This window comes from Diabrotica undecimpunctata, chromosome 6 (genome assembly GCF_040954645.1).
Source record: "Diabrotica undecimpunctata isolate CICGRU chromosome 6, icDiaUnde3, whole genome shotgun sequence".
NCBI lineage: Eukaryota > Metazoa > Arthropoda > Insecta > Coleoptera > Chrysomelidae > Diabrotica > Diabrotica undecimpunctata.
In genome coordinates this window covers 95,900,597-95,927,735 of record NC_092808.1, presented here as the reverse complement: position 1 = coordinate 95,927,735, position 27,139 = coordinate 95,900,597, and the positions used below count along the sequence as shown (strand labels likewise).

The 27,139-nt window shown below is 30.6% G+C and overlaps 2 protein-coding genes across 3 annotated transcripts; both read left to right on the top strand.

The window, feature by feature from the left end:
* The first annotated feature begins 1,919 nt into the window (after positions 1 to 1,919).
* Positions 1,920 to 19,309, top strand: LOC140443605 (retinol dehydrogenase 12-like). Of its 2 annotated transcripts, none has more exons than XM_072534955.1 (6): positions 1,920 to 2,055; positions 2,115 to 2,179; positions 2,239 to 2,357; positions 9,007 to 9,273; positions 10,236 to 10,454; positions 18,990 to 19,309. In XM_072534955.1, the coding sequence occupies exons 2-6, from the start codon at positions 2,124 to 2,126 to the stop codon at positions 19,307 to 19,309; spliced, it is 981 nt and encodes a 326-aa protein (XP_072391056.1). In that variant the 5' UTR covers positions 1,920 to 2,055; positions 2,115 to 2,123. The 2 variants fall into 2 exon arrangements, with proteins under 2 accessions (XP_072391056.1, XP_072391057.1); XM_072534956.1 differs by having other exon boundaries at positions 1,926 to 2,014.
* Positions 19,310 to 19,313: 4 nt separating this feature from the next.
* Positions 19,314 to 20,182, top strand: LOC140443606 (tetratricopeptide repeat protein 9C-like). The gene has a single exon (XM_072534957.1). It carries the CDS (start codon positions 19,314 to 19,316, stop codon positions 20,112 to 20,114), a length of 801 nt encoding a protein of 266 aa, XP_072391058.1. The 3' UTR covers positions 20,115 to 20,182.
* Positions 20,183 to 27,139: the final 6,957 nt, after the last annotated feature.

Genomic DNA, 27,139 nt, shown 5'->3' with positions numbered 1-27,139 from the left:
TACATATCAAAGTCTTTCTTTCAGGCACTATATAGCTTTCCTTATTTAGATGATAATTGTGTGTAATGTTTAATCTAATTGTCAACTATCTAATATGTTGTTTCCAAGTAAGTGAAAATTTACTATATATTTACTGACGATTTAAAATGCTTTAAAATAAACAAATGCCAGGCCGAAGTCTGCAAAAGGATATTGATCGCCTCTAAGTGGAGCACACAAAATGGTATTTGGATGCGTCAAAATGTCATAGTTTTCATTTGCACCTTCCTCATCCCCCAATAATATTCGAATATAGTAAACACAATTTAACCATATATTCTACTTTTGAAACCAAGGATCTAGGTGTGAACCTTGACTCTAACTATAAATCACACATTTCCACAACAATACAGAAATCTATGAAGCTACTTGGATTTGTGAAGAGAACCATCAAAGATTTTTCTTACATCTCTGCTATTTGATCTCCTTCTCCATGGTTAGATCCCTTTTCATTTACTGGTCTACAGTTTTGTCCCCCTATTACATTGCATCTAAACTGAAACTTAAGACTGTCCAATTTTCTGTCATGCCATTGTATGGATGCATGTATACTGTGAATATGTTGCATTAGAATGTATACTGAACTTCTCTTGAGGTATATAGAAATCAAAGAGACTTAATAGTTCTATTTAAAATTATCAACAGCCTGTGCACCTGCTTCAAACTTCTCTCCAAAATATTTGTTTATTATTCTCCAATATTGCAACTAGGTATGTGCAGACTTTTTATATTCTTTTCATAGATTCAATTACTCTTATAACAGCTTTACTCCCAGAACTCTTCTATTAGCTAACTCTTCAAAGAAGCTCCAAATTTTTAATCTATCAGTTTTCCCCTTCAAAAGTGATAATTCTGATCCAACTTTGTAATACTTTCGACTTCAGCTTTTGTATTGTGTTTAGTGTTACATTATCTGCATGCATTAGATAACTTAATACCATTATACCTTGTGACTTTTTCTGAATTGATTTGTTATCTTATTTTGTAACCGTATATGTTATTTTTTTTTTGTAATCATACTATTCATATATTCTTCTTCCAAATCAGTTTATTGTATTAACTACATTTATAGCACTGTAAATAAAACTTTCAATAAAATGTTGTAAATAAAATGATATATTTTTAGTAGCTTTTGTTTTATTAAAATTAATTATTTTACAGAGGAAAGTGTGTTTATAAGCCAAATAAGAAAAGTTTGTAAATATAACATAAATATTAATGAACCAAAATATATACAAGTATCATCATTCTATTTGCCTTTTCGCCACATTAATAGATGTTCCACTTTTTATCTAAAGGAATTGTAGGGTATTGAATTGAAATGGGTATAACTCCTAAATTTCCTAGTTGCTGAGTAATTACCTAAAATATTTATATGTAGTTTTCAAAGAACTAATAATCTTTACTAAAACCTACTTCATCACATTCCCTACTCATGCGAAAATGCTTTATAAAAAGATCTCCCATATATTATTGGTGAATGGTTTCCTCATAAAAATTTTGATTAGGAGGCACTTGAGCTCTCTCAACATTATTTAGCTCTAATTCTTCATTTTGTGTCAACTGATCCACAACATTTCCAATTAGCTGGATATTATTTTCCTCGTCCGCAAGTTCTTCCACTAATACTCTAATTATGTCATTCCTTTCTATATTCCTATTATATGAACGTGACGTAAAGTTAAATAATATTTAAAAGTCAAGCTAAATTGGTAATCTACTGACAAACGTAAACAAAGAACAAAAATATTTAATTTTTAAAATGACAAATTATTTGACATTGACAGATAAGGTAGCGGTAGCGGAATCCAGCAGGTTTTGACTTATGACATTTGGTCCAGCGCTAACCGATGGATTCGGAAGTAGCGGAGCGGTAGCTGCTCCGTCTGCTGAACGCGCCCATTTAAAAACAGCAAACTGTCAACGTCAATGTATTAAGAAAAAAGAAAATATATTTTAAAAAGTAAACATTAACGTAAGTAAGAAGACAATTTAGATCATAATAGCAAATAATAGGTACGTAATCAAATTTAAATAATTAATTATTGTGTAAATTATTAATTTTGGTTTTTAAGTAAATCACAATGTGGAAGTATATCGCAGGGTCTGTTGTAGCCGGCTCAGTTGCTTATGGTTTAGTGTAAGTCATTTTATAATGTTTTATACTTAGTCAACAATTGTACATTATTTTATTTTTAGTAAATATTTTGCCGGAGGGGTTTGCCGTTGTACAGCGAGATTGGATGGTCAAGTTGTTGTAATAACTGGTGCAAATTCAGGCATTGGCAAAGCTTTAGGGCTGGAATTAGCTCAGCGAGGTGCTTTAAATTGACATAATAATGAAATAGTGACTGTCAAAAGTGCTCTTTTATTTTTATCAATGTTAATGTATGTAAGAATAGGGAAATCAATTAAACCATGTTGATTTATTATAAAACATGGACTTAAATCAAACCATTATGAAATAGGTATTACTTTTATGAGCAATGCTCTGTAATGTAATAGCAGGTTTCTGTGAGATCTCATCATCCTACATGATTGCTCTCTAAGCTATGAACCTCTGTTGTGAAGATAACTCTGACTAGAGCCTCTTATATAATCTGCAGGCACAGGAAGAAATAATTCCAGACTGCAACATATCAGCCTGGAAAACAATCTATCAATTACATATAACAAATAATTTAATATTGTAATGAAACCTTTATCCAGTGTCTCCTAACTTTTATCTATATTTTACTTTTTTTTGCATGTTGTGTATTTACATTATTATATATGTAGATTATATAACTGTAGTATTTATTCACATACCATATATCTTGTTCAATCAACATGGGAGATCTTGTAATGTTGACAAAAATTAAACTATAACTTATCTAATAAATGCTGGTTAGAAGTTATGCAAAGTAGATCACACACAACTTATGGAAAATGTAATGTCACTCAAATTCAATAAAACTTAGATGAATAGATTTGTCTCGAAATTACAAACATTTTATATCATTGCGCCAATTCTGAATTTTGATTTCATAAATTGTAATTAAAGTTTATGGAAATCATATTTTTGAAGTCCATAAAACTGTCATTAATAAATTCTACTAGTCTGGTCACTATTGAAAACATCTTAACCCAGCGTGAGCTAAGCCAATTAGAGAAACTATGTACTTTTGTACTTTGCCTTAATACCTGCAATAAGATTTATGGACTGACAGTTAACAAAATCTCTCTTCTCATTTCAACTCAGGTACATATCAATTTGATTTTAGATTTATTTATATCAATTTATTAATAAAAATTCAGAGTTGGAGCAATGATATGAAATGATTGTAATTATAGAATAGAATAGAAATATGCTTTATTGTCACTGAAAATTGTACAATTTTATGGACAAAGCTTAGAAAAATAAAAAAATAATAATAACTATAACAATTAAAATTTACTAAAATTAGATACCTAAATCGTCAATATCACAGAATAAAACATAATAAAATAAAATATACAATCCATTGCAAAATTTCACTAAATTACAAATTGCATAATAAAACCTTATGAACTAGTTTACGAATAAGATCAGATAGATAGGCTTTTGTCAATTTGCGGAACTTAAGGAAAGAAGTTGTAGATTTAAGTTGCAAAGGGAGATGGTTGTATAATTTTTTTGCCGAATATAATATAGATTTCCTTACTATTTCAGTGGACGGGATCAGTAAATACACATCAAAGCTTGAATTTCTGGTGGAGTACTCATGACTAGGTCTTGCTGGAAAAACATGTAGGTGTTTATGAATTAAGCAAACAGTTTCTAGAATATATAGAAAGAGAACAGTTAAAATCCCGTGATTTTTTAAGGTAGCTTTTGCAATGTGTTTTCTACTGAGGCCAAAAAGATACTGTATTGCTCTTTTTGTAATTTAAATTTGGATCAGATTGGGCAGCTGTACTAGAACTCCAAAAAGGAAGGGACCACTTAAGGTTGCTGTCTATAAAAATACCAAGAAATTTTACAGAATCAATTATACTGATCTGGCTGTTATTAAGAAGCAAGGGTTGAAGAGCTCCTTTATAGGATAATGCTACTGTCTTATCCAGGTTAAAAGAGAGTAAATTAGAGTCGGACCAGGTTTTTATTTTAAGTAGATCAGAAGTTAGAATTGCATGAAGTGTTGCAATATTAGAGTTCTTGCAGGTAATACTGGTATCATCAGCAAAAAGAAAAATTTTTCCATCAATTTTTAAATTAGTGATGTCATTTATATGGCAATGCCATTTTGGCATATGCAGATGATGTCGACTTAGTTGCCCGCACAACACGCAAGCTAGAAGAAATGTATACCACTTTGTCAAATGCCTCAAAAATATGGGCCTGCAAGTAAATGAAGATAAAACTAAGATAATGGCATCAACACCCAACAATAGAGCCAGAAACATCGGCCACCAATTCACGGTTGATAATTCTACCTTTGAAGTGGTGGACAAACTCACATACTTAGGCTCCCTGATCACCAAGGAGAACGTCATGACGGAAGAAATCAAGCGAAAAATAATCTTAGCAAACAAATGCTATTTTGGACTGAGTAGACATATGAGAAACAGAAACTTAAGCCAAAAAACAAAAATAACCATATACAAAACCCTTATACAACCAGTGCTGACATATGGGTCGGAGACATGGACCATTTCCAAGGCAGATGAAAATCTCCTGCTTATATTTGAATGAAGGATCCTGAGAAGAATATTCGGTGGCATCTGTGAAAATGGTGTCTGGAGAAGGAGGTACAACTACGAAATATATCACAGATATAAACATATATTTAGTGGTAAAGACGTAGTATCCTTTATAAAAATAGGAAGACTAAGATGGGTAGGACATCTGGCAAGATCACAGCAGAACAACCCTACTAGAAGAATCCTTATTTCGCAACCTGTGGGAAGTAGAAGTAGGGGTAGGCCAAAACTCAGATGGAGGGATGGTGTAGATGAGAATGGTAGACAAATAGCAGCAAACTGGCAATGGATAGAACTGACTGGCGAAATAGACTTGGGAAGGTCGAGGCTCTTTTATAGGGATGTAGCACCAATGATGATGATGATGATAATGTCATTTATAAAAATAAGGAAAAGTAGAGAACCCAGTACTGAACCTTGTGGTACTCCACATACAATGCTTTTGTGACTAGAGTCAGTATCATTTGCTCTAACTATTTGTTTCCTATTCCTCAAGTAAGATTGGAACCAATTCAAAGAAATACCTCGAATTGCGTAGAATTTCAGTTTTTTTATCAAAATGTGATTTACACAATCAAAAGCTTTGGCATAGTCACAAATAACAGTGGCAGTATAAAGATTATTGTTTAGTGCTTGATAGACCTCATGTAGTACAGAAAACATAGCATCACTGGTACATTTATTAGATAAAAAGCCGAACTGACTTTGTGATAAAATGTTGTTTTCAATGAGAAAGGACATAAGTCGGGCTTTTATAAGTATCTCAATAATTTTGGATAGGACCGGTAGTAAGGCAATAGGTCTATAGTTGCAGACATTAGATTTATCACCACCCTTATGAAGAGGAATAATAATGGCTGTTTTTAGGCACTCTGGAAACGTACCTTTCTCAAAGGAATCATTAATTAGTGAGACCAGGACTTCCAACACATTAGTTGGGAGATTTAAGAAAATTTTAATGGATAGTCCATCAGTACTACATGAAAATTTGCTTTTGATACTACTGATTGTTTGGATCAGTTCAGATTTATCAACTGGCCTTATAAAGAATGAATTCAAGACCTTTTTTGAATCGGGAAGATAGGAAATAGGATCTTGTTGTGGCAAAATAGCTGATGTTATATTTTTATTAACGAAGTATTCATTTAGATTTTCAGGGTTTGGAAGAGAAAATGTTTGAGCTGAGTTAGTTTTATTTCGAAGATCATTTATTATGGACCAAGTTTCCCTTGCAACATTTTTAGAGCTTCCCAGACGATTCTCATAGTACATTTTTTTAGCTGTTTTGATAAGTTTTAGATAGGTTCCTCTGTACTTGGAACCTTATTCCTGGAATATTCCTTGAATTAAAGGAAATACCTTATTGAAAATACACACAAGCTTATCCAAAGAATCACTGAAATTATAGTCCACGTCCACAGAGGGAAAGTGCCACCCAGAAGTCAAGCACAAATTTTGGAATTTACGAAAGTTCTGAGCTGAAAAAATCCTACCTAAATGTTGGGTTTTCGAGGATTGTTTGTTAAGAATGTTAAACTTTTTGTATACTGCTTCATGGTCAGAGAGTCCTGCATTATTTTCGAGACAAATCTATTCATGTATGCATCCATAAGTAATTTTTTATCATAAGTTTAAAATAAGATTAATTGTTGACTTGTTTGATTTTTTAAATGTAGTAAGCAGAGGAAGAAGCATTATTTTCTTTGCCAAATGTATGATTTTTAAGTAAGCTTTTATTTCATGTTGCTTTATACTTTCTAAAATTTTATAGAATTTACTAGTTATTAAATCATATTTTTGCAGAATTGGACAAAAGAGCATTTATGATGGCAGATATTTCTGTTCCACCAAGTTCAATATGTACAATAGTTTTTGTTCAATTTGTATTTCCACATAGCTCAAATATTATATGGCAGTTAAACAATAAAAACCTTGCCTAGTTTAATTATATGACCATCTTTAATGATTTTTAAAGACTTTATGAAGAACTCCGTTTTGTGCATCAAATTAATTATTTCTTGCACTGTTCTCTTGTTATGTATTTGTTTTGTTTTTTAAGATGTTAAAATGTTGGTTTTGTTAAGTGTTACTGGGATGATTTCTTCAAGAATTGTTAAGTGTCGCTAAAGAGTATATACAATTATTCTACGATAACATTAACAAGGGCCTTAGATATCTTAAAGGATCTTAGATATACAACATAATCAACAAAATCATTATTCATCAATGAACACCTTTTTTTATACTATATAAGGTTCTTCTTAATATAGTGAACTATGAAAATATGAACCTAGAATATCTTAAATTTCAGATAATCTGAATATTATTACATTATTAAAAAACCAACAAAAAATTGTCTTCATAGGACAAAAAACTAAAAACAATGAATCAGCATTAAGACTTATGTTTATTTACAATGAAAAGGAACACTTTAAGTGATACATAGTGTAGTACTTATAAAATATTAATTAATTTGAAAATATCAGCTATCTTCTTTTGGCAAGAGGAGAGAAACTATAAACATCTAGTATTTTTGCACAACAGTGATGTGCTGTTCAATATAGTGAAGTGCAACTTCAGAGGCAACATCCATGTGAAGTGCTGGCAATGAATAGTAATGGTTTATTTTCATTAAATCCTGTACCTAAAGAACAAATTGTTTGCCATAATTACACTTTAATACTGGAAACAATTTTTATGTAAACACTAGTCTCGTGTTGATGATCTTCAAATATTTTCTTATCCTAAAATTATTCAAATTTTTTTTTCTTTTACATTCATTATTACTCTATTCTTTATATTGTCAAATACCGATTATTATGGAAACTATTATTTTCTTGAAGCATTTTTATATAACGATTGCCCAGGCGGAAATCAAAACTTAAAACATTTAATATTTTAAATTAAAATTGTGGTTTATTCCGATTAAATACAGTAGTTAAAATGTTTCAGTAATAGCCATTTGTATAATGTGTTGGGTTAACATGGTTCTTTAGTTAACACTAAAGACAGAGAAGGTACCCAGACCTGACAAAATTACACTGGATATGATAAAAACCATTATTGAAGAAAAGGCTGAATAGGTGAAAACATAATGTACAACCTCCTTAGAAGACAGAAATACTCCACGGTATGGAAAGCGGCAAACCTTGTCCTCATCACGAAACCTGGGAAAGAAATGGAAGAACCAAGTGCTTTTAGGTCAATATGCTTGCTAAATACACTAGGCAAGCTATTCGAAATCCTCATAAAGTCAAGGCTCTAAAAATAAGTAGAAGAAAAGGGAGGCCTGTCGGACTGTCAGTATGGGTTCAGAAAAGGCAAATGCCATAAACAGGTTCGTAAGGGAAAAACAAGTAGCAGGCATAGGTGGATGGACATCAAGAAAGAATGCATTCAACAATGTGAGCTGGGGGGAAATCAGACCATTAGAAGAAATCGAAATATCCCCATACTTGCAGAACTTGCTGAGGGATTATTTCACAGACAGGAGCATGAATACTACTAAAGATGGCATAATGAAGACATCTGTAGGAGTGTCTTGATCCGCTGCTCTGGAATGTACTCTATAATGACATATTAGAGATAAACACAGTCCTTAAACTAGTTCGGATGTGGCTAAAGGAGAGAGGATATATGCTGTGAAAAAAGCTGATTAAAGAACAGCAGTGGTAACAAAGATCATGCCAAATATAGGATGTTCAGGGACAGGTAGAAAGAGAATTCTCATGGAAGTGGAAGTTCTCCACCATACTATACGCAGCACCAGTATGGCAGCAGGTAATGCGTAAACAAAAATACAGAAGAATTCTGGAGAAAGCTCACAGAAAGCTAAAGGGAAAAACAGAAGAGAAGGAAGCCGCACGTGCGTGTAGGACGGTCTAAAGAAGACTAGCCGCGCGTGTGTGGCTATGGGTGGTTTTAGTTGGTTGGCAAGGCATCATGGACACACCGAAGGCATGACTTCCAAGAGGCAAAATGCACTCTGGTGTATCCTTTTAATCTTAATCCAATACACATCTTTGGAAGATTTTACACCCTCAATAAAAAAAAAGGTTAACATGGTTCAGTTAACTTACATTAGATAACTTTTTATGCACATATATTGATAAAACTAAATACATATATGCACATATAAACTTAAATACAACATAAATATATTATTATACTGTTGCACATATTGTAGTAGAACTTGGTTGAAACAGTACATAGATGTTGTGGCTATTGCTTATTGATTATTTTTAGGTGCTACTCTGGTTCTTGCTTGCAGAAGTATTAATAAAGGATTAGAGGCCAAGAAATACATTCTTAAATACTCAAAAAGTAAAAATATCAAAATATTTGTCAAGGAATTAGATCTTTGTAAAATCTCGAGTATTGTTAAATTTGCAGAAACTTTGAAAACCGAATTTACAGAGATCTATGCTTTAGTAAATAATGCAGGAGTTTTTTATCACCCTCAAGATTTGACAGAAGATGGATTTGAAATTACTCTTCAAACCAACTATTTAGGTGTGTTATTAAATTATAGATTTCAGAACTATATAATAGAATACAATTCTGTAAGATATATTTCTGGAAATTAATAGATTATTTCATATACACAGCTTATCACACACTAGATCTGAGAAGATCTTATACAATATATTTAAATAAACGATAAAAACTTCGGAAGATCACTTACATAATTTCATCCTGATTTAACTTTATTATTAATAGACAGTAAAAAACAACTAATTCAAAATGTTTTATGTTTTGGATATTCATTAGCACTTTTATTTAGCTGAAATAACTTAAAAAAATTTATTTCATTTATATTAATTATTGTAAAATTTATATTCTGAATATACAACGCCAATTATGGTGAAGTATATATATATATATATATATATATATATATATATATATATATATATATATATATATATATATATATATATATATATATATGTATATATATATATATATGTATATATATATATATATATATATATATATATATATATATATGTATATATATATATATGTATACGAAGTAACAAGAAGTCCAGAGACCTCTCTCTGATAGTAAATTCTAGGTCTCTGGACTTCTTGTTACTTCGTATAGATGTCGCTGCTAGCGTACCTGGCTTGTTATTTTGGTTATAATAACCAAATACTAGACTGCATTTCATTTCAGTTGAACTTCCACAAGTGCTCCTGATGATGAGTTGAATAACTCGAAACACGTGTAGAGCAATGGTGGAGTTCCGATTGAAATGAAATGCAATCTTTTACTTTCATATATATGTATATATATATATATATATATATATATATATATATATATATATATATATATATATATATATATATGCTGAATAAATGCCGAACTTTGGATCGTTTTAGAGTAATTCGAAAAGTATGTAATTATACGCATCTCACCATAAATGACGTATACTGTATGCATATAAATAGAGATTATTTATTTTTAGGCCCATTCATCTTGACACATCATTTATTGGACTTACTTAAAAGATCAGTACATGCGCGGATAGTTAACATTTCTTCAGAAGCTCATCGACTCGTCAATGTGTATGATTTAAATGCAGTGACTAAATGTCAAACAGAATTTAGAGACAATTTTATTGCCTACGGAGTATCCAAATTGGCGCTCAATTTATTTACTAAGGAATTATCACAAAAATTATTGAGTAAGTATAGAACAGTCGGGTTATACAGGGTGAGTCACCACTAACGGGACGGAAGATTACAGCGAAACGGTAAAAGATTTTGAAACAATTTTAAATTTATAGTTTGAAGGTTGATAAGGGCTACATTTTAAAATTATTTTGAAATATACAGAGCGTCCCAATAAAGTGCGGCGTATCAAAGTTATATTTTTTTTATGGGACACCCTATATTTTATTACATTTTCTAATTTTCACCAAAAAATTAGGTATAGTTTCATATAATTCTTCCCTATAATACTTCCCTATAATTATGTACAGAGTGTTCTGAGTTATGTGGAATATTCTAAAAATGTAGAGCTTTAAACGAAGACTCATTCCTAACGTATTTAAGAAATTCTAATAAAATTGGTTATACCTCTAAATAGTTGGATATTGGTTAAATGTATTTCATGATTAATTATTAAACATTTATTTACAGGGTGTTCAAAATTTGTGGTTTCATTATTGGATTATTCAATGTGTAATATAAGGCTTAATTTAAATGGAACACCCTGTATATTAATGAAATATTATATTAAAAAAATTTTCCACTTTCGAATGATATATGGATGTCATATAACTAGGAGTGATAGATTTTGCGTAATTTAAAATTTTCTTTTCGATTTCAAAATATTTATAGTTGTTACTATCGATTTTTAAACCCATCATTTTGACATATTTGTTATAAATGAAACCAATGTAGTTGTAAACAAATGTGTATACTTTATACTTTTACTTGCTGATGCACAACGAATCAGAAAGAATTTTAATAAAACAAATAATACAAAATAAACCACAACTTACTACACTATAAGCAAAAAATTTTTTTTTAAAGAAGACTTATTCTATATTCTCGAGTTATTTAAATAATTATAACAAATTCTCTCTTACAGCGAAATAGTTGGGTAATGGTTAAATTTATTCCATTATTGATTATTAAACATTTATTTACAGGGTGTTAAAAACTTAGTTTCAATTTTGGATTATTCAATATCTAATATGAGGCTTATTTTAAATGGAACACCATGGATATTAATTAATCGCAATGATTATGCTAAGAACTTTAACTTTTCTTAACGTAGGTTTTCTTTGCCAAAATTAATATCCCAACTGATATTTCCAACTTTTTATTTAACCATACAAATTTACAATGCTGTGTTGTTTCCGCCATTATAACAACTTCTCTCTACAACCTTATTCCTCTTGTACATTACTACTTGGGCGAGTCCATTAGTCTTACAGGTTGCAACTAAGTACACACTGTTGCAAGACTGACCTAAAATCCTATATTATACAAAATGAAAAGTCCCAAACACGTAATACTAAAAAGTTTCATCTTTTGAACGGTATAAAGATGTCCTATACTTAAGTCTCATAGTTTTTGCGTAATTTACAATTATTTAAACTCTTCATCGGTATATTGATTTAAAACAAAAGATGTGAATTAGAAATTAGTCAAACTAGTGTATGTATGTAGAATACTTAAGACCAACCACTTTCATCCGTATCACATTCAACTTCACCAGCATTTGACAGAACAAGATTATGGTAACCGTTTAAATTTTTGTTTATGGACTTTAGATAAAGTTGGAGAAGATCCTGATTTTTTTAGAAATGTATTATTTACAGACGAATCGACTTTTCATAATAATGGTCTAGTAAATAGACATAATTTTCATTATTATGACACAGAAAATAAACATTTATTTCGTACTGTTGATCGCCAATACCGATGGAGTGTTAATGTTTGGGGCGGCATTATGGGCGAGTACGTTATCGGCCCGTATTTTTTTGACGGACATCTCAATGGGACAAATTTCCTAAATTTTTTAAAACAATATATTTGGACACTGCTTGAGAACCTTCCACTTAGTCTACGAACAAAAATGTGGCTCCAGTTGGACGGAGCTCCTGCTCATTTCTCACGTAATGTTAGGAACTACCTTAACAGAAAATTTACAAACAGATGGATAGGTAGAGGTGGTTCATATAATTGGCCCCCTAGGTCACCAGGATTAACCAAGATGGATTTTTTTAAGTGGGGTTATATTAAAAATATTGTATATGCTATACCTCCTACTACTAGAGATGACATGAAATTAAGAATTACAAACGCGTTTGCTTCAATAACTCCTGCTATGTTAAATAATGTAAGTAAATCATTCGAAGATAGAATCGCTTGTTGTATTGCACAAGATTGCAAGCAATTTGAACAGCTGTTGCATACCTGAACATTTTTTAGTTATACTAAGTTTTGGATTATTTTGTATTATTTATGTTCATTATTCATTTTGTATTATTTGTTTTATTAAAATTCTTTCTGTTTCGTTATGTATTTAATTGTTTTCAAAAAAAGAGTGTGTGCTCGTAAGCACGTAAGAAGTTATAGGTACATCTTATTATTATTATTATTATTATTATGAATTCAACAAAATACATATATTTTACAGTTTTATTTTTATTTAAATGTTAAACTTATTTTAATACTTAAAATAATACAAAAAATTAAACATAACGTTAATATCTACGTCATTTTTGAAAACTGTAACCTTTGCGCAGTTGCCTTTCACTTGATGAATCGTAGAAAATCTAAAAAACATCAGATTTTCAACAAATTTTTTTTATTTTCTTTTCATCATATTTTAATACTAATTATCCTATTCCCAACGAATACAAATCCAAAGACATAAAAATTTTAGTTTATTTACAAAAAATGTATTTACAACTACACTGGTTTCGTTTATAACAATATGTCAATATGGTGGGTTTAAAAATCGAAAGTAACAATTATAAATATTTAAAATCGATTTCCGTTTAACAAAATTTTAAATTTTTAATTAAATTAATAATTTAATTAAAAATTTTTTTAATTTAATAATTCATTAATATACAGGGTGTTCCATTTAAAATAAGCCTTATACAGTATACTCCCTCTATAACGAACACGGTTATTACGAGGTTTCGCTTATAACGAGATACATTAGATGTCCCGTGAAATTTCTATTGAACTATAACCGTCCATAGCGAGGCAAATTTGGTTATAACGAGAGAAAATAAGATCCAAAAACGTGTTTTTTACGTTTTTGGTCGGGTCGTGGCTATAAATAAATACCTTTTCAAACAGCCCCTCAATAAACTTAACTGCAGCCCGCAATAAACTTCTTTACAATGAATAAATACAACTGTTTCACATCTTTAGAAAATATGATAGAATGATAGTGGACCATTTAAAGCAGTTAAAATGACAGAGTTCTTAAAATTGCAGAAGCAATAGTTTATGTTATCCTTGAAAATACGCTTTATACATTATGTAGTTGGAAAAAAATATAAGTACAGATTTTTTGTTTTAACGTATACCATTGATAATAAAAGTAAACAACTCTTTTATGTTTTAATATATTTCATTGACAATAAAAGTAAATAACTTTTTTTCAAAAATGCCATTTAAACAATATTTATTAGCATCTTATATTGCTCCGAATGGCTTCACTATAGGAAGTTAATGGTTTACAAAAATACAGATTCATATGTATGCATAGTATTATTATTGTCTGATATAACGAGATCGGCTTATAACGAGGTAATTAGTCTGTCATTTCAGTTCTCGTTATAGAGGGAGTCTACTGTATTACACATTGAATAATCCAATAATGAAACTACAAAGTTTAAACACCCTGTAAATAAATGTTTAATAATTAATCACGAAATACATTCGAACAATATCCAGCTATTTAGATGTATGAGTAATTTTATTAGAATTGCTTGAATAAATTAAGAATGAGTCCTCGTTTAAAGTTTTACATTTTAAGAAAATTCGACATAACTCAGAACACTCTGTACATAGGTATAGGGAAGTCTTATGAAACTATACCTTATTTTTTACAGACAATTAGAAAATCCAATAAAATACAGGGTGTTTCATAAGAAAAAATATAACTTTGATACGCCGCACTTTATTCTGACACCCTGTATATTTTAAAATAATTTTAGAATGTAGCCTTTATCAACCTACATACTATACATTTAAAAATTTTTCAAAATCTTTTACCGTTTTGCTGTAATCTTCCGTCCCGTTAGTGGTGACTCACCCTGTATAGGGTTAATAGAAACTAGGGGTAGTAACCACAAAGATAGGGTTACATATAAGAGAGAATTCTGCAAGAGTTAAATAAGAGAGGAAGAAAGAGAAAAATTAAAATGGGTGAGAAAATGTAAAGGCTTGATACATTTATGGGAGATTGTGAAGAAAATGGAAGGGGAATCATGAAGATTGAAGATTTATTTGTAATTTAAGTTCAGACCAAAGAGAAAAATATCATTAAGAAACATCTGCCTCAGCCACTGTCTGTCCACTCCTAAACATAGACCTCTTCCATATTTCTCCATGCTATCTTCTGCTATTTGAAATCACCTATTTCCTGCAGATTTTTTGACATCATCAAGCCATCTCTTCTGGGGTCCTCCGACGCTGTTTTGTCTGTTTTGGTCGCCAGTGTGCCAGTTTAGTTGTCCATCTGGTTTGATCTTGCCGAGCTACGTATCCCACCCATTGCTATTTCAGATCTGCTGTACGTTCTAACACATATGCATTAAGAAACATGAATTATGAATGTTCTTTTGGAAAACACTTTTAAAAAGCACACACGCTCGAAATAAACTTTTATTTACACTAGCCAAGATTTTAGTTACAATAGAAAATATTATATTCAGACTACAAATACTAATATATCAGACTAATATCAGACTGAAAAAAGGTGGTTTTGCAATGCTTTTTTTATAATAATTACACTTGCTGAATTTGCTTTTTTAATACGTCACAATTGATGTTGCAAGGTTCCGGAATGTTCGGTGCTGATATGCGGTATCTTTAACTTCTTATTGCATTCGCGTGATCGAATATACTGGATTCTAGTAGTCATTGTACTCATGTCATCAAAATAGGAAGAATATTTTAAATCGCTCATCATCGTAGAAAGACGAGAGTGTACCAGAAAGGTGAGATAGTAAACCTCAATGTAAAAAAAGGTACAAAAACTTATTTATAAAAAATGGATCCAAAAGCTATCAAAAGCTATTCATCATGTTTAAAAAGATTTTTGAGGGATATATAAATGGGTAACCGAATTTCAAGTCATTGAAGGAAAGATATACTACATAGATCTAAAAGAAAGATGTTATAGACAACTACACCAATTACAGATGAATAGTACCTACTTTATACCAGTCAATTATACGAGCGAATCATAAAAAACCTTATTTGTGAAGACAGAAAAACAAAAAATGAATTCAAACACCTGTATACAGGTGCAGTCTCTAAAAAAGGAAGGTAAACATATGTCAAGATAATTCAGTGCTATTAATTATAATTAACTCAGACAAGGTTGCACTATGGCACAATCGTTATGTATACGTTGGAGTAAAAATAGAAGAACAAGAAAACAAAAAAAATAATATGAGGATAAGACTGAGGATTCCAGAGTCCTCGTTCTAAACGTTTGGCATTACTTTTCTCGGGTAGCTTAGCTTCCTCCGTGGATGTGTTAGTTGTTGCTCTGGAATCCTCAGAGTTTTTTAACAATATTGCCACATATTGGTCGCATTGCTCCTGTAGTGATCCTATCCCAAGTTAACATGCTCCTTTTCTAACTTGGCTGCACCGTACCGAAGACGATCAATAGTCAGAAATACTTATGTACGTTTGCCTTCCATTTTATACACATATTTTATTATATTCTTTTTCGTTTGTTGCAAGCTATGCCGATACCTTCTACCTTTAATTTCCTATTAACTCGAATTAACCTTATATATTTATATATATATATATATATATATATATATATATATATATATATATATATATATATATATATATATATATATATATATATATATATATATATATATATATATATATTGTTAAGATGTGTTTTTGTTTGAATGATGAGCAATGAGTATTTTTAATAATATAGGGTTTTTATTGCGGTTCTCAAAGAATTAGCTTGTAAGTACTTTTTTAAATTATCTTTATTATAACTATTATGAAACACACATATATATCTAACCTAGTCAATGTAAATTTAAAATAAACTATCTTAAACTGATATTCTTATAAAACTAATTAAATTCTATAGACAATCTAAAATTTAAACAAACTATCTTCAAAATTGAAATTGTTATGACACTAACTAAATTATATTAACAAAATTTTGTACCTTTCTTTCACTGAATGCCTAAATGAACTGTTTTCCACTATATATATTCTAATCACCACTGAAAGTCTTCGTACTTCGGTTATCCTTGTTTTTGTGAAATTTCTTTTTCCAATTATCAGCTTCTACCAATTTAAGATATAGATTTCTTCACCATCATTTATACACCACCAACCAAACTAGCAAACAGCATTTATATTTATTCTTCTTTTCAATATACCAATATCCAATTATTATAAGTTGATTTATACTAATCTCCAACCATAATATAATTTAATTTCTTCCAATATACCTTTTTTTATCTTCAATAATTATTTGTGTATAATTATAAATGTACATTAAATTATATGCATAATTTTTAATCTTCATTTAACTCACTATATTAAACTATTGGACTATTTGTACTTGATTCACTGACTCTAACTAACTTTCATAATAAACTGCTTGACTTCTGACTAAAAACTTAAAAACTGCTAAAAACTGCTTCTGACTGCACTATCTAAAACTTTTCTGACTAAAAACTTTCAAAAACTGCCATCTTGAATCCAAATCACGGGTATTTATATGTTTTGGACATTCTAGAACCATCTCGTAAAAGATCATGTTCCAATTTGTTCTATTTCATACTTGTATGAATTTTCTGGAACAAACCATTTCGCAAACATGGCCATCTCCGGAGATCCAGAGAATTCCATTCTTTTCTATTAATAATTTTGTTTACATTTAGGCTTTTCAGATCAGAATATATAATTAAATTAGTAACTAACACTCTAATTTAATAAAATACACATTTCAAACAATATATTATTATAATAACCCCACTTATATTCGTATTATGATTCTTAATTTGACACTTGGAGTATGTATAGTTGGTTGCCTAGGCACATGGCTCACTTAAATCTATTTACAAAATTAAAATTACTAAATAAAACTTTTTACAATTATTATATGCTAATTTATTAAAAATGCCCTCACATAAATATATTTTTATTAAATTCTCTAGTATATAACTTATTTAAAACAACCAAATATCTAATATTATGTAGTACATAACTTATAAATTATTTTCTATAAACCCTAATTGTCACAATATATATATATATATATATATATATATATATATATATATGTTGGCTACCATATTCGCTAACGTGACTTTATTGACATCAGCTCTAAATAATGATTGTAGTCGATTTTCTGTATCATTGTCTTAGATTTTTAGCCATGATGTTCTTCTTATACCAGGACCACGTTTACCTTAGATCTTTCCTTGAATGTTCAGATGTAAAAGTTCATATTTCAGGGTGTCTCATAATGTGATCGAAGGATTCCATCTTGCGTCTCTTTATTATATTGACCAGTTGTGTTGTTTGGTCTAAGGACCTCCTCATTTCTAACTGTGTCGACTCAGCTTATTCATAGTAGTCGTCTATATAACTATATCTCAGCCTCACTTAGGGTCCATGCTTCTATCCCACACAGTAGCACTGTAAAAATATAGCAGTATGTCATTCGAACGCGAAGGTCAATACTAAGATCGTGGCTGCAAAGTACGTTCCTCATTTTTACAAAAGTGGCTCGGGCTTGTTCTATATGGCTTTTAATTTCTACGGTTGGATCCCAGCTCACATTGATATTACTGCCGAGATACACGAGTTTCTCTACTCTGTCCAGTATGGCATCTCCGACATTTATACCGTTATGTATATAGTTTTGCTTGCTAACTATCATATTTAGTTTTCTTAACGTTGAGCTTGAATCCATACTGATCATATGTTTGTTTTATTTTGTTCATTAGATTTTGAAGGTATTCTCTGCAATTATCAAGCATTAAGGTATCATCGGCATATTTAATATTATTTACGGTTGCATCATTAACACTAATACCTTCGGTTGTATCCATTAGGACTTCCTTAAATATTTCTTCTGAATACAAGTTAAAGAGTAAAGATGATAGTAAACACCCTTGTCTCACTCCTCTTTTTATATTTATTTCATCCTATAGTTCTTGTTCAACTTTAATTCTTGTCACTTGATGTCAGTATAGATTTGTAATTATTCGTATCTCTTTTTTGTACAATCCAGCTGTTTTCAATATTTCTAGCATTTTGGTATGTCGGACCTTGTCAAAAGCTTTTTCAAAATTGTTTGCACAGATGTGATACATTTTGATTTATATATCTGGATCAAAACTTGGCTACTGAAGTCATCATCAGACAAAACAATGGAAGTTTCATGCAGAGAATTCACAATTTGTATTTTCATACATGTTTTATTACAAATTAATTACTTTTTCTTTAAATTTCAGGTACCAACGTAATAATTAATGCCGCAAATCCTGGAAACGTTGAAACTTCAATTTTCAGAAATTTCCCTCCCTTAAGCAACCCATGGTTATATGCTCTTCAGTGGCCAATACGAATATTAGTAATCAAAAATCCCAAACAAGGAGCGCAGACACCTCTTCATCTTCTTTTAACGTCTAATAGAACGACAGGGCAGTATTTCAGTGATTGTAAATTGGCATTACCTAGTCCAATTGCGGGTAACGATAAGACAGCTCATGAATATTATGCTCTAACTTTGGAAATTCTTGCTGATAAGTTTAATACGGAATCTGAGTGTTAAAAATATGGTTTATGAGTATTTAAACGATAGTATTAAAAAAGAGATTATAGAAGAAGGACAATGGGGGGATAAACCGGATGAAAATAGTAAATGCACTATTACTATATTAAATTATGCTCCTCTTAAAGATATTATTAACACAACTATAACTATTGGGGATGCAGATGGGGATTTATGGAGGTCTATTCAAAATTGTTTAACTACAATGCACGTTGGAGAAAAATCTAAATTTGTTATAAAATATTCCGACGATGATATATCTTTAGTCATAATACTTATAAATTTAGTTTTTGATGGACATATCTATGAATGGCGCACAAATAAAAAACTCGAACTAGCTTTATATCACAAGGAAAAGGGAAATGTACTATTCAAACAGCAAAATAGTAAAGATGCTGCATTTAGGTTTATAAAAGGTTTAAAAATTCTTCACTCAATTCCTATTGATGCTGAACAACCACCAGACATCATTGAAGATATACCAATATCAAGAATAAATAATATTAAGGAAACGCTTTATAATAACTTATCCACTTGTTATTTTAGAAATAAAATGTGGGAAAAGGTCATTCCTTTATGTGAAAAAGTATTAACGTATAATCCTAGTAACGCAAAAGCTCTTTACAGATTAGGTGTTGCTTACCAAAATGGTAGGGACTTTGAAAGATCATTTGATGCTTTATCTAAATTGTTAGAATTAGAGCCTGATAATAAAGCTTGTTGTGAGCGCCTTTCCATTATTAAGGTTGAACTTAGAAAGGCTGAAATTAGAGTTAATGATATGGTTAAAAAAATGTTTCCTTAAGATAGATTAGATCTAAATTAGGCTTTTTTAATTATTAAAGATATAAAATAAATGTTTTATTAACAAAATGTTTTTTTTTTTATTTGAGGCAAGTTTATATATATATATATATATATATATATATATATATATATATATATATATATATATATATATTATATATATATATATATATATATTATATATATATATATATATATATATATATATATATATATATTGCGTTTAGCTGGCATCATTGTTGCGTTTAGTTGGGACTTTGAAAGATCATTTGATGCTTTATCTAAATTGTTAGAATTAGAGCCTGATAATAAAGCTTGTTGTGAGCGCCTTTCCATTATTAAGGTTGAACTTAGAAAGGCTGAAATTAGAGTTAATGATATGGTTAAAAAAATGTTTCCTTAAGATAGATTAGATCTAAATTAGGCTTTTTTAATTATTAAAGATATAAAATAAATGTTTTATTAACAAAATGTTTTTTTTTTTATTTGAGGCAAGTTTTTATATATATATATATATATATATATATATATATATATATATATATATATATATATATTATATATATATATATATATATATATATATATATATATATTATATATATATATATATATATATATATATATATATATATATATATATATATATATATATATATATATATATATATATTGCGTTTAGCTGGCATCATTGTTGTGTTACATTTCATATATCTCTTTTCGCTTTCTTTATTGGTGCAGATTGTTTCGAAATTTTACTTGCACGTCTGTTTTTTTCTTGTTCAAATATTTTCATAAAGGGTGTTAAAGTCAAAATCTCTGAATGTTGTTTCCGTCTTAAAGTTTCTTTCTGGGTATTTGATGGTACGGTATTGGCATTAATTCTGTAAATGATATGTTTGGTTTTGGAGATACATTTGTTTGGATACCTGTCTGTAAACCAATGTTTGGATGTGAAGATCTTTCATTTCTTTCTTGCATTTCTGAATTTATTTCCAGAATCGAATCTCTGAATCTTTTAAAGCATCAGATGCCAGAAAGTCTTCGTCACTGAACACGTTTGTATTCATAGGACATATACCAGTCACCTCGAATCCTTCTCGACTGTATCGATACGAGCATAAGCATTGTTAAACAATGATGCTAAGTCATTTGGTGTAATTTGCTGATACTGCCTTTTGCATTTGATAAAGATGTCCATTGCCCTGTTAATGCTTTTTTTAATGGGCCAAAAACTGTTTTAAATGTATGCTTAATTTTATTTTTTTCGGCGTATTCATATGCCACACGCCTTAGTTCAATTTGGGATATCCCATAAAATAGTTTTGACAAAAGTAAAACTTTGTAATTTCCGTTTCATGTTTTGTAAATTATGTCCTTATTTCTTATTTCACGGACAGATACCTAAACAGGAACTCAAATCATCATCCAGGCTAAAAACAAGATATCATCAAAACTCTGGCGGAGAGGTCGAAGAGAATTTGTAAACCATAGCATCTGCAAAGTTAACTTATTCATATTGAAAAAGCGCTCACCTCTAATGGTTATACCAGAAGAGAAATACATAAAGCGATGAACAACGTCTCTAGAAGAAAGGACGAAGAAACAGAATGTATAGGCAAAGCGTTCTTGCCCTATATATCGGGGGTAACGGACAGAATTGGGCGAATACTTAAAAAGGGCAATGTAAAGACCACTTTCAAGCTTACAAAGAAAATCAAGGACTGTTTAAAATCGGTGAAGGACAAACGCGACCCATTAGCAACGGCCGGAGTATACCGAATACCATGCACATGTGGAATGGTATATGTGGGAACCACGAAAAGACACACGAACACAAGGATAAACGAACATAAAAGCCATTGTCGTTTAGGACATATCGACAAATCTGGCGTTGCCGAACACGCTTTGGGAAGCGGAGAACATCGGATACTGTTTGAAGAAACGCAGATGCTGGGTAAAACATCACAGTACTACCTACGGTTGTATCGGGAAGCGGTGGAGATAAATAATTTTAATCGGATAGAAGGACTAAAAATCAACAAAACATGGATACCAATATTAAAATCCACAAAAAACAAAAACCCTTCTACTAAAAACGCTATTACAAACGACGACACGCCCCCTCACGCCGAAACTAGTGGAGGGGAGGTGAGTAGAAAATATAAATGTGGCCTCCGCAGCAAAACGCGGCGTCCGTTTCAGTGTAAAAGCGAAGCAGTAATATCTCCAGAAGATGCCAACCCCTAGTTTTGGCGACAAGTCGAGAACTAATCTCAGAAGACAACGGCCTAACAGACCGAACAAATAGTTGACATTTTAAAAATTCCTCACTAACTATTCTGATGTTTTGGCAACGCTGTGGGGTTCTGACGTCGTAAATCTTGAACGCATTTTTATATGAAAAATAGTATATCTTACCCAATGACGTATAATATATATATTATACATCATTGATCTTACCTTACAATTACAGTAACCTATACTTTTAGCAATTTTGCGAAAAATTTAATTACTGTGAATTAGTAAAATTTCCTATTTAAAATATTTGAATCATCAATTTGTAGAATGAATTAGCAATAAATCAACCGTATCGTTTCAAGAACAAAATATGATCGAAATGTCAGATGTTGGTAGTTCAAATTTCTTTCCTATGTAGCCTAGTTACCTTACTGGACAAACGGTGTGACTTATCATCCTAGCCTTTTATATAGATATATGTTTCTACTTCGGGTGCTTCTTTATTATCGCCAATTTACTTTACATCTACTTTCTGACTTATACGGCTTAGGCAAGTATGGAAATGAGCTATTAACATATATCATCTTTGGTTGCCGCCTATAAATTAACACCAAACCTAACCTCAAATGTCTGCTATTAAAAAATACGTTAAATCGAAATACCAAAAATGCATCTATCTTTACTTGAACACCTTCAGATATTTATTTATTTTTTGAGGTATAGGGTTGATCCAAAGGAACATAGTGAAACATTATCGCCAACAACAAAATACAAGAGACGGTAAACAGACGAACATCAGAACCAACCGGATTTTGACCTTTCTAGCAGGGCCGTTCCTGGCGGGTATGCAATGAATGCCCCGCACGCAGGCGCTAAATTTTAGGGGCGCCAAATATTTGGTTACCATTACAAAAATATTCTCACTTCTAAAACAAAAAAAAAGTCAGTGTTCAGTATTTCCTCGGTAAGCGCTAAAGCAATCACTTCATCCGATTGCTATTCCCTATTGTAATACCAAAATTACTAATTAAATTACCACCCTACAATTTTATTAGTGTCAGCACACGACGCGCCGTCTAATGCCGCTCGCCGCGTTTAAGTAAATAATGTACCATTAATAAAGAGCAACAAAAATATTATGAAACTGAAAAACAGCGATGGCGTGACATCATTAAAGGAATGATTTGTATTTTGCAGTATTTACGAGCAATTATGATGGAACACCTGAGCAATATTCGAAGGTCTAAAGGGTTGTGCCGAAATATGCCTCATTACCTGAGCAATCACTTCCAAAATGAATTAATTCATTTATTGTCAAGAAATATTCAGAAAGAAATAGAGTTGCTTCAGAACACCAAAATATTACTCAATTATTTTGGACGAATCTCCAGATGCTAGCCATGTTGAGCAGCTGACGGTCATAATTCGCTTCGTTTATTGTTCTCCATATGAAGTCGAAATTAGGGAACACTTTCTGGGTTTTTTCAAAGTTTTAAGTACTACAGGAAAAGGGCTCTTCAATTTTTTAAAAGAAGAAATATTATCAAAATTTGAAATAAACCTTTATCACATGAGAGGTCAGGGTTACGACAATGGGGTAAATATGTCTGGCAAGCATGTAGACCTTCAAGCTCAAATTCTAAAAATTAATCCCAGAGCAATGTTTTTGCCTTGTTCAGCTCACAATTTTAATTTAAGTGTCAATAATACAGCTAAAATTTCATATGAGACTGTAGATTTTTTTTTAATTCTTCAGGAGTTGTTCAATTTTTTTTCTGCTTCACCCTACAGATGAGACATTTTAAAAAGGAATGTACCAAACTTAACTTTAAAATCAGTAAGTGAAACATGATGGGAAAGCAAAGTCAAAGCCATTCGCCCTCTTAGGTTTCAATTCCTCGAAATTTGTAAAAGTTTACATGATTTGGTGGAAAATAATTCAAGAGATATGAACACGAAACATTCAAGGTCACTATTAGACAAAATTAAAACGTTCAAATTCATTTTTTCTAATATAATTTGGCATGATGTGTTAACAAAAGTTAATATAGCAAGTAAAATGGTTCAGAATCTAAACACAACTTTAAATAAATGCCATACAGAAATAAAAAAGGTCAGACAAACATTTCGAGATTTTCATGAATGAGGCTGTAGCAGAAGCAGAAAAAAGTGATGTAGAGCAAACATTTCCATTATTAAGACAAAGAAAGACGAAGCTCTAATTTTCGTATGAAGGTACAGATGAAACAGTATTCGATCCAAAACAAAAATTTAAGATCAGTTTTTATTTTCAAATTTTGGACAAAACAATTCAATCTCTACAAAGACTCTTTGGGAGAATAAATAAGTGCCACTATTTATTTGGATTTTTGGGTAATTTTCAAAATCTAGATTCTGATGTGATTAAAAGATCATATATGGATTTGGATTTAACTTTACAAATTTAACATGAAGGACACGTATGCAAAGATATTGATGGTCTTGATTTGCATAATGAAATTCTGTCATACAAAGTTCTTAACCCACTCACAGACTCTAGCAAAATTTCGGATTCGCTCATAGATATTTTAAATTATATAACAAAGAAAAATTTACAATCCTTGTTTCCGCATCTATTTATACCCTTGAGAATATTCCTGACCCTTCCAATTTCGGTGGCATCTGGCGAAAGGAGTTTTTCAAAGCTAAAGCTCATAAAAAATTATATAAGAACGTCAATGTGCCAAGGGCTATCAGATTTGGCAGTCATTTCAATTGAAAATAAAATTTGTGAAGCCATTGATCACAATGAAATGATTAATGAGCTTGCATCTGTGAAAGCACGACGTGTCATGTTATAATTCCAATATTTGTTATTTAATTATTTTTCACTTGGTATACCTATATGTATTATTTAATAGTAAAAGTTTTTTTGCATTGAGAGTATCTCCTTTTCGTTATTGTTTCATGTTATATTGCAGAATGCCTTATTAATTTGCGAATTGAGTGTTTTCTTTCTTACTGTTAACTTACAGAATAATATTGTTTTAAAATGACCTTTTTTTTTTCATTTAATTTTGAAAATAAAACCTTTTTTCAAACATGGTTCATTTTATTTTTCTTTTTACATTCATATCGTATTTTCAATCATATCACAAGAACATGTTATGATATAGGTATCTTAAAAACATAATATGGGGGCGCACAAAAAATCCTGCACGCAGGCGCTCACTACCTTAGGAACGGGCCTGCTTTCTAGTGCCTATAGTAAGAGGCTCTTTCTAATACGCCATCTAGATATCAAAAGTCACACTACAAAGAATTTATTAACAAAATGTTAAGGTTTTTTCCATCGCCTTTTGATATCTTTTTCCAGAACTAGTAATTTATTATTTTCTTCTCGAATACATTTAATCTGACAAAAATCTTTGGTTTCTTTACTCTATGTTTCGCTATTTTATATCTTCTTTCGCCTTTGCTGGTATCAAGTTTATCATGATTTTTATATTTTGCAATTTTATCTTTTTTGGACTTCGCTTGACCATCTTTATTCTCAAATCTCCTTTCTTATGTTTTTTCAAATATTTCAATTGCAATATCTCTATTTTATTATGAAGTATTTTTCTATTTCATTTGTAACTGTATTTTGCAATCTGGTTAGACAATTAATCTTTAGAGAAATATAGTAACAAGTATTTTAAATTTAAAAATATTTTATTACCAAAACCAAAAGGTACACTTTTAATTACATAATAGAACTTTTGAGCTTAACACCACCAATTTTTAATTTTTTATAAAAATTTAAATATTTTTACATACATGACGTATGAACTTATTTATTTGGACTTATCCAGATAAGTAAAATCCTTCCTATTCTATCTAATGATTTCCTAACGCTAAGTTTAGTTTGAAACTAGTTTTGAAAAACCATCGGAGCGGGATATAAGAAGACAATATCAAATATTAAGATCATAAAAAGAGACCGATTGAAAAACATTCTTAATAAGTGCTCATAATAAAACAATTTATATACAACTTACTTCTATTTGATAATACAAATTAGGAAGACCTCACAATATAAACTATAATATAGAACCTAGAAATATACATTTTAAGTAAGTAGGTTTATGACATACCTTTGTTAATCTATATATCGATATTATTATAAATGAGATTACTGTTATAAAGGACTTAAATCTGTTTTTTGATCCATTTTCTGCTTTTAAATTGTGTTCTTTTGCATCATCATATTCTTTTCTACAGCATCTATTACAGTTTTCGCCCAGGTTCTAAAAGAGCAGGGGCACACGAAGGCTATAAATACCATAGTATTCTAGACAGACCATCAGGGAGTGGAAGGCATTTACGACCGTTGCCGCATCGCCTTTGATGAAACGTCAGAAAGAAATAATTCCAGATAAAGACAAAAACCCGGAAAACAATGGTAAATTGCGATCTTAATGTTGAAATGGATGGGAGGATCGATTAGCCTAATATTCATTCTTAATGGCCACATGCCAAAATAAACCAGGAGGGCTATAGTGACAGATTACTTCCCTGTCATACGTAAAAAACATATCTGCTAAAAGATCTAATCAAAAGTCTCTAAAAGACTAAACAAGAAATTTTAAGATGGACTAAGCTACGAAAAAAAAATGAAATCATCCAATGTCCCCGAGAAGAGACGTTTATATAAAATATTTAAAAAGACAAACGAAACATTGAATATTGCTATTGATATCCTAACAGAATCCAAGGAAAAAGGTAAAGAACCAGAAAGTTAGAGAAATATAACCATTTCTG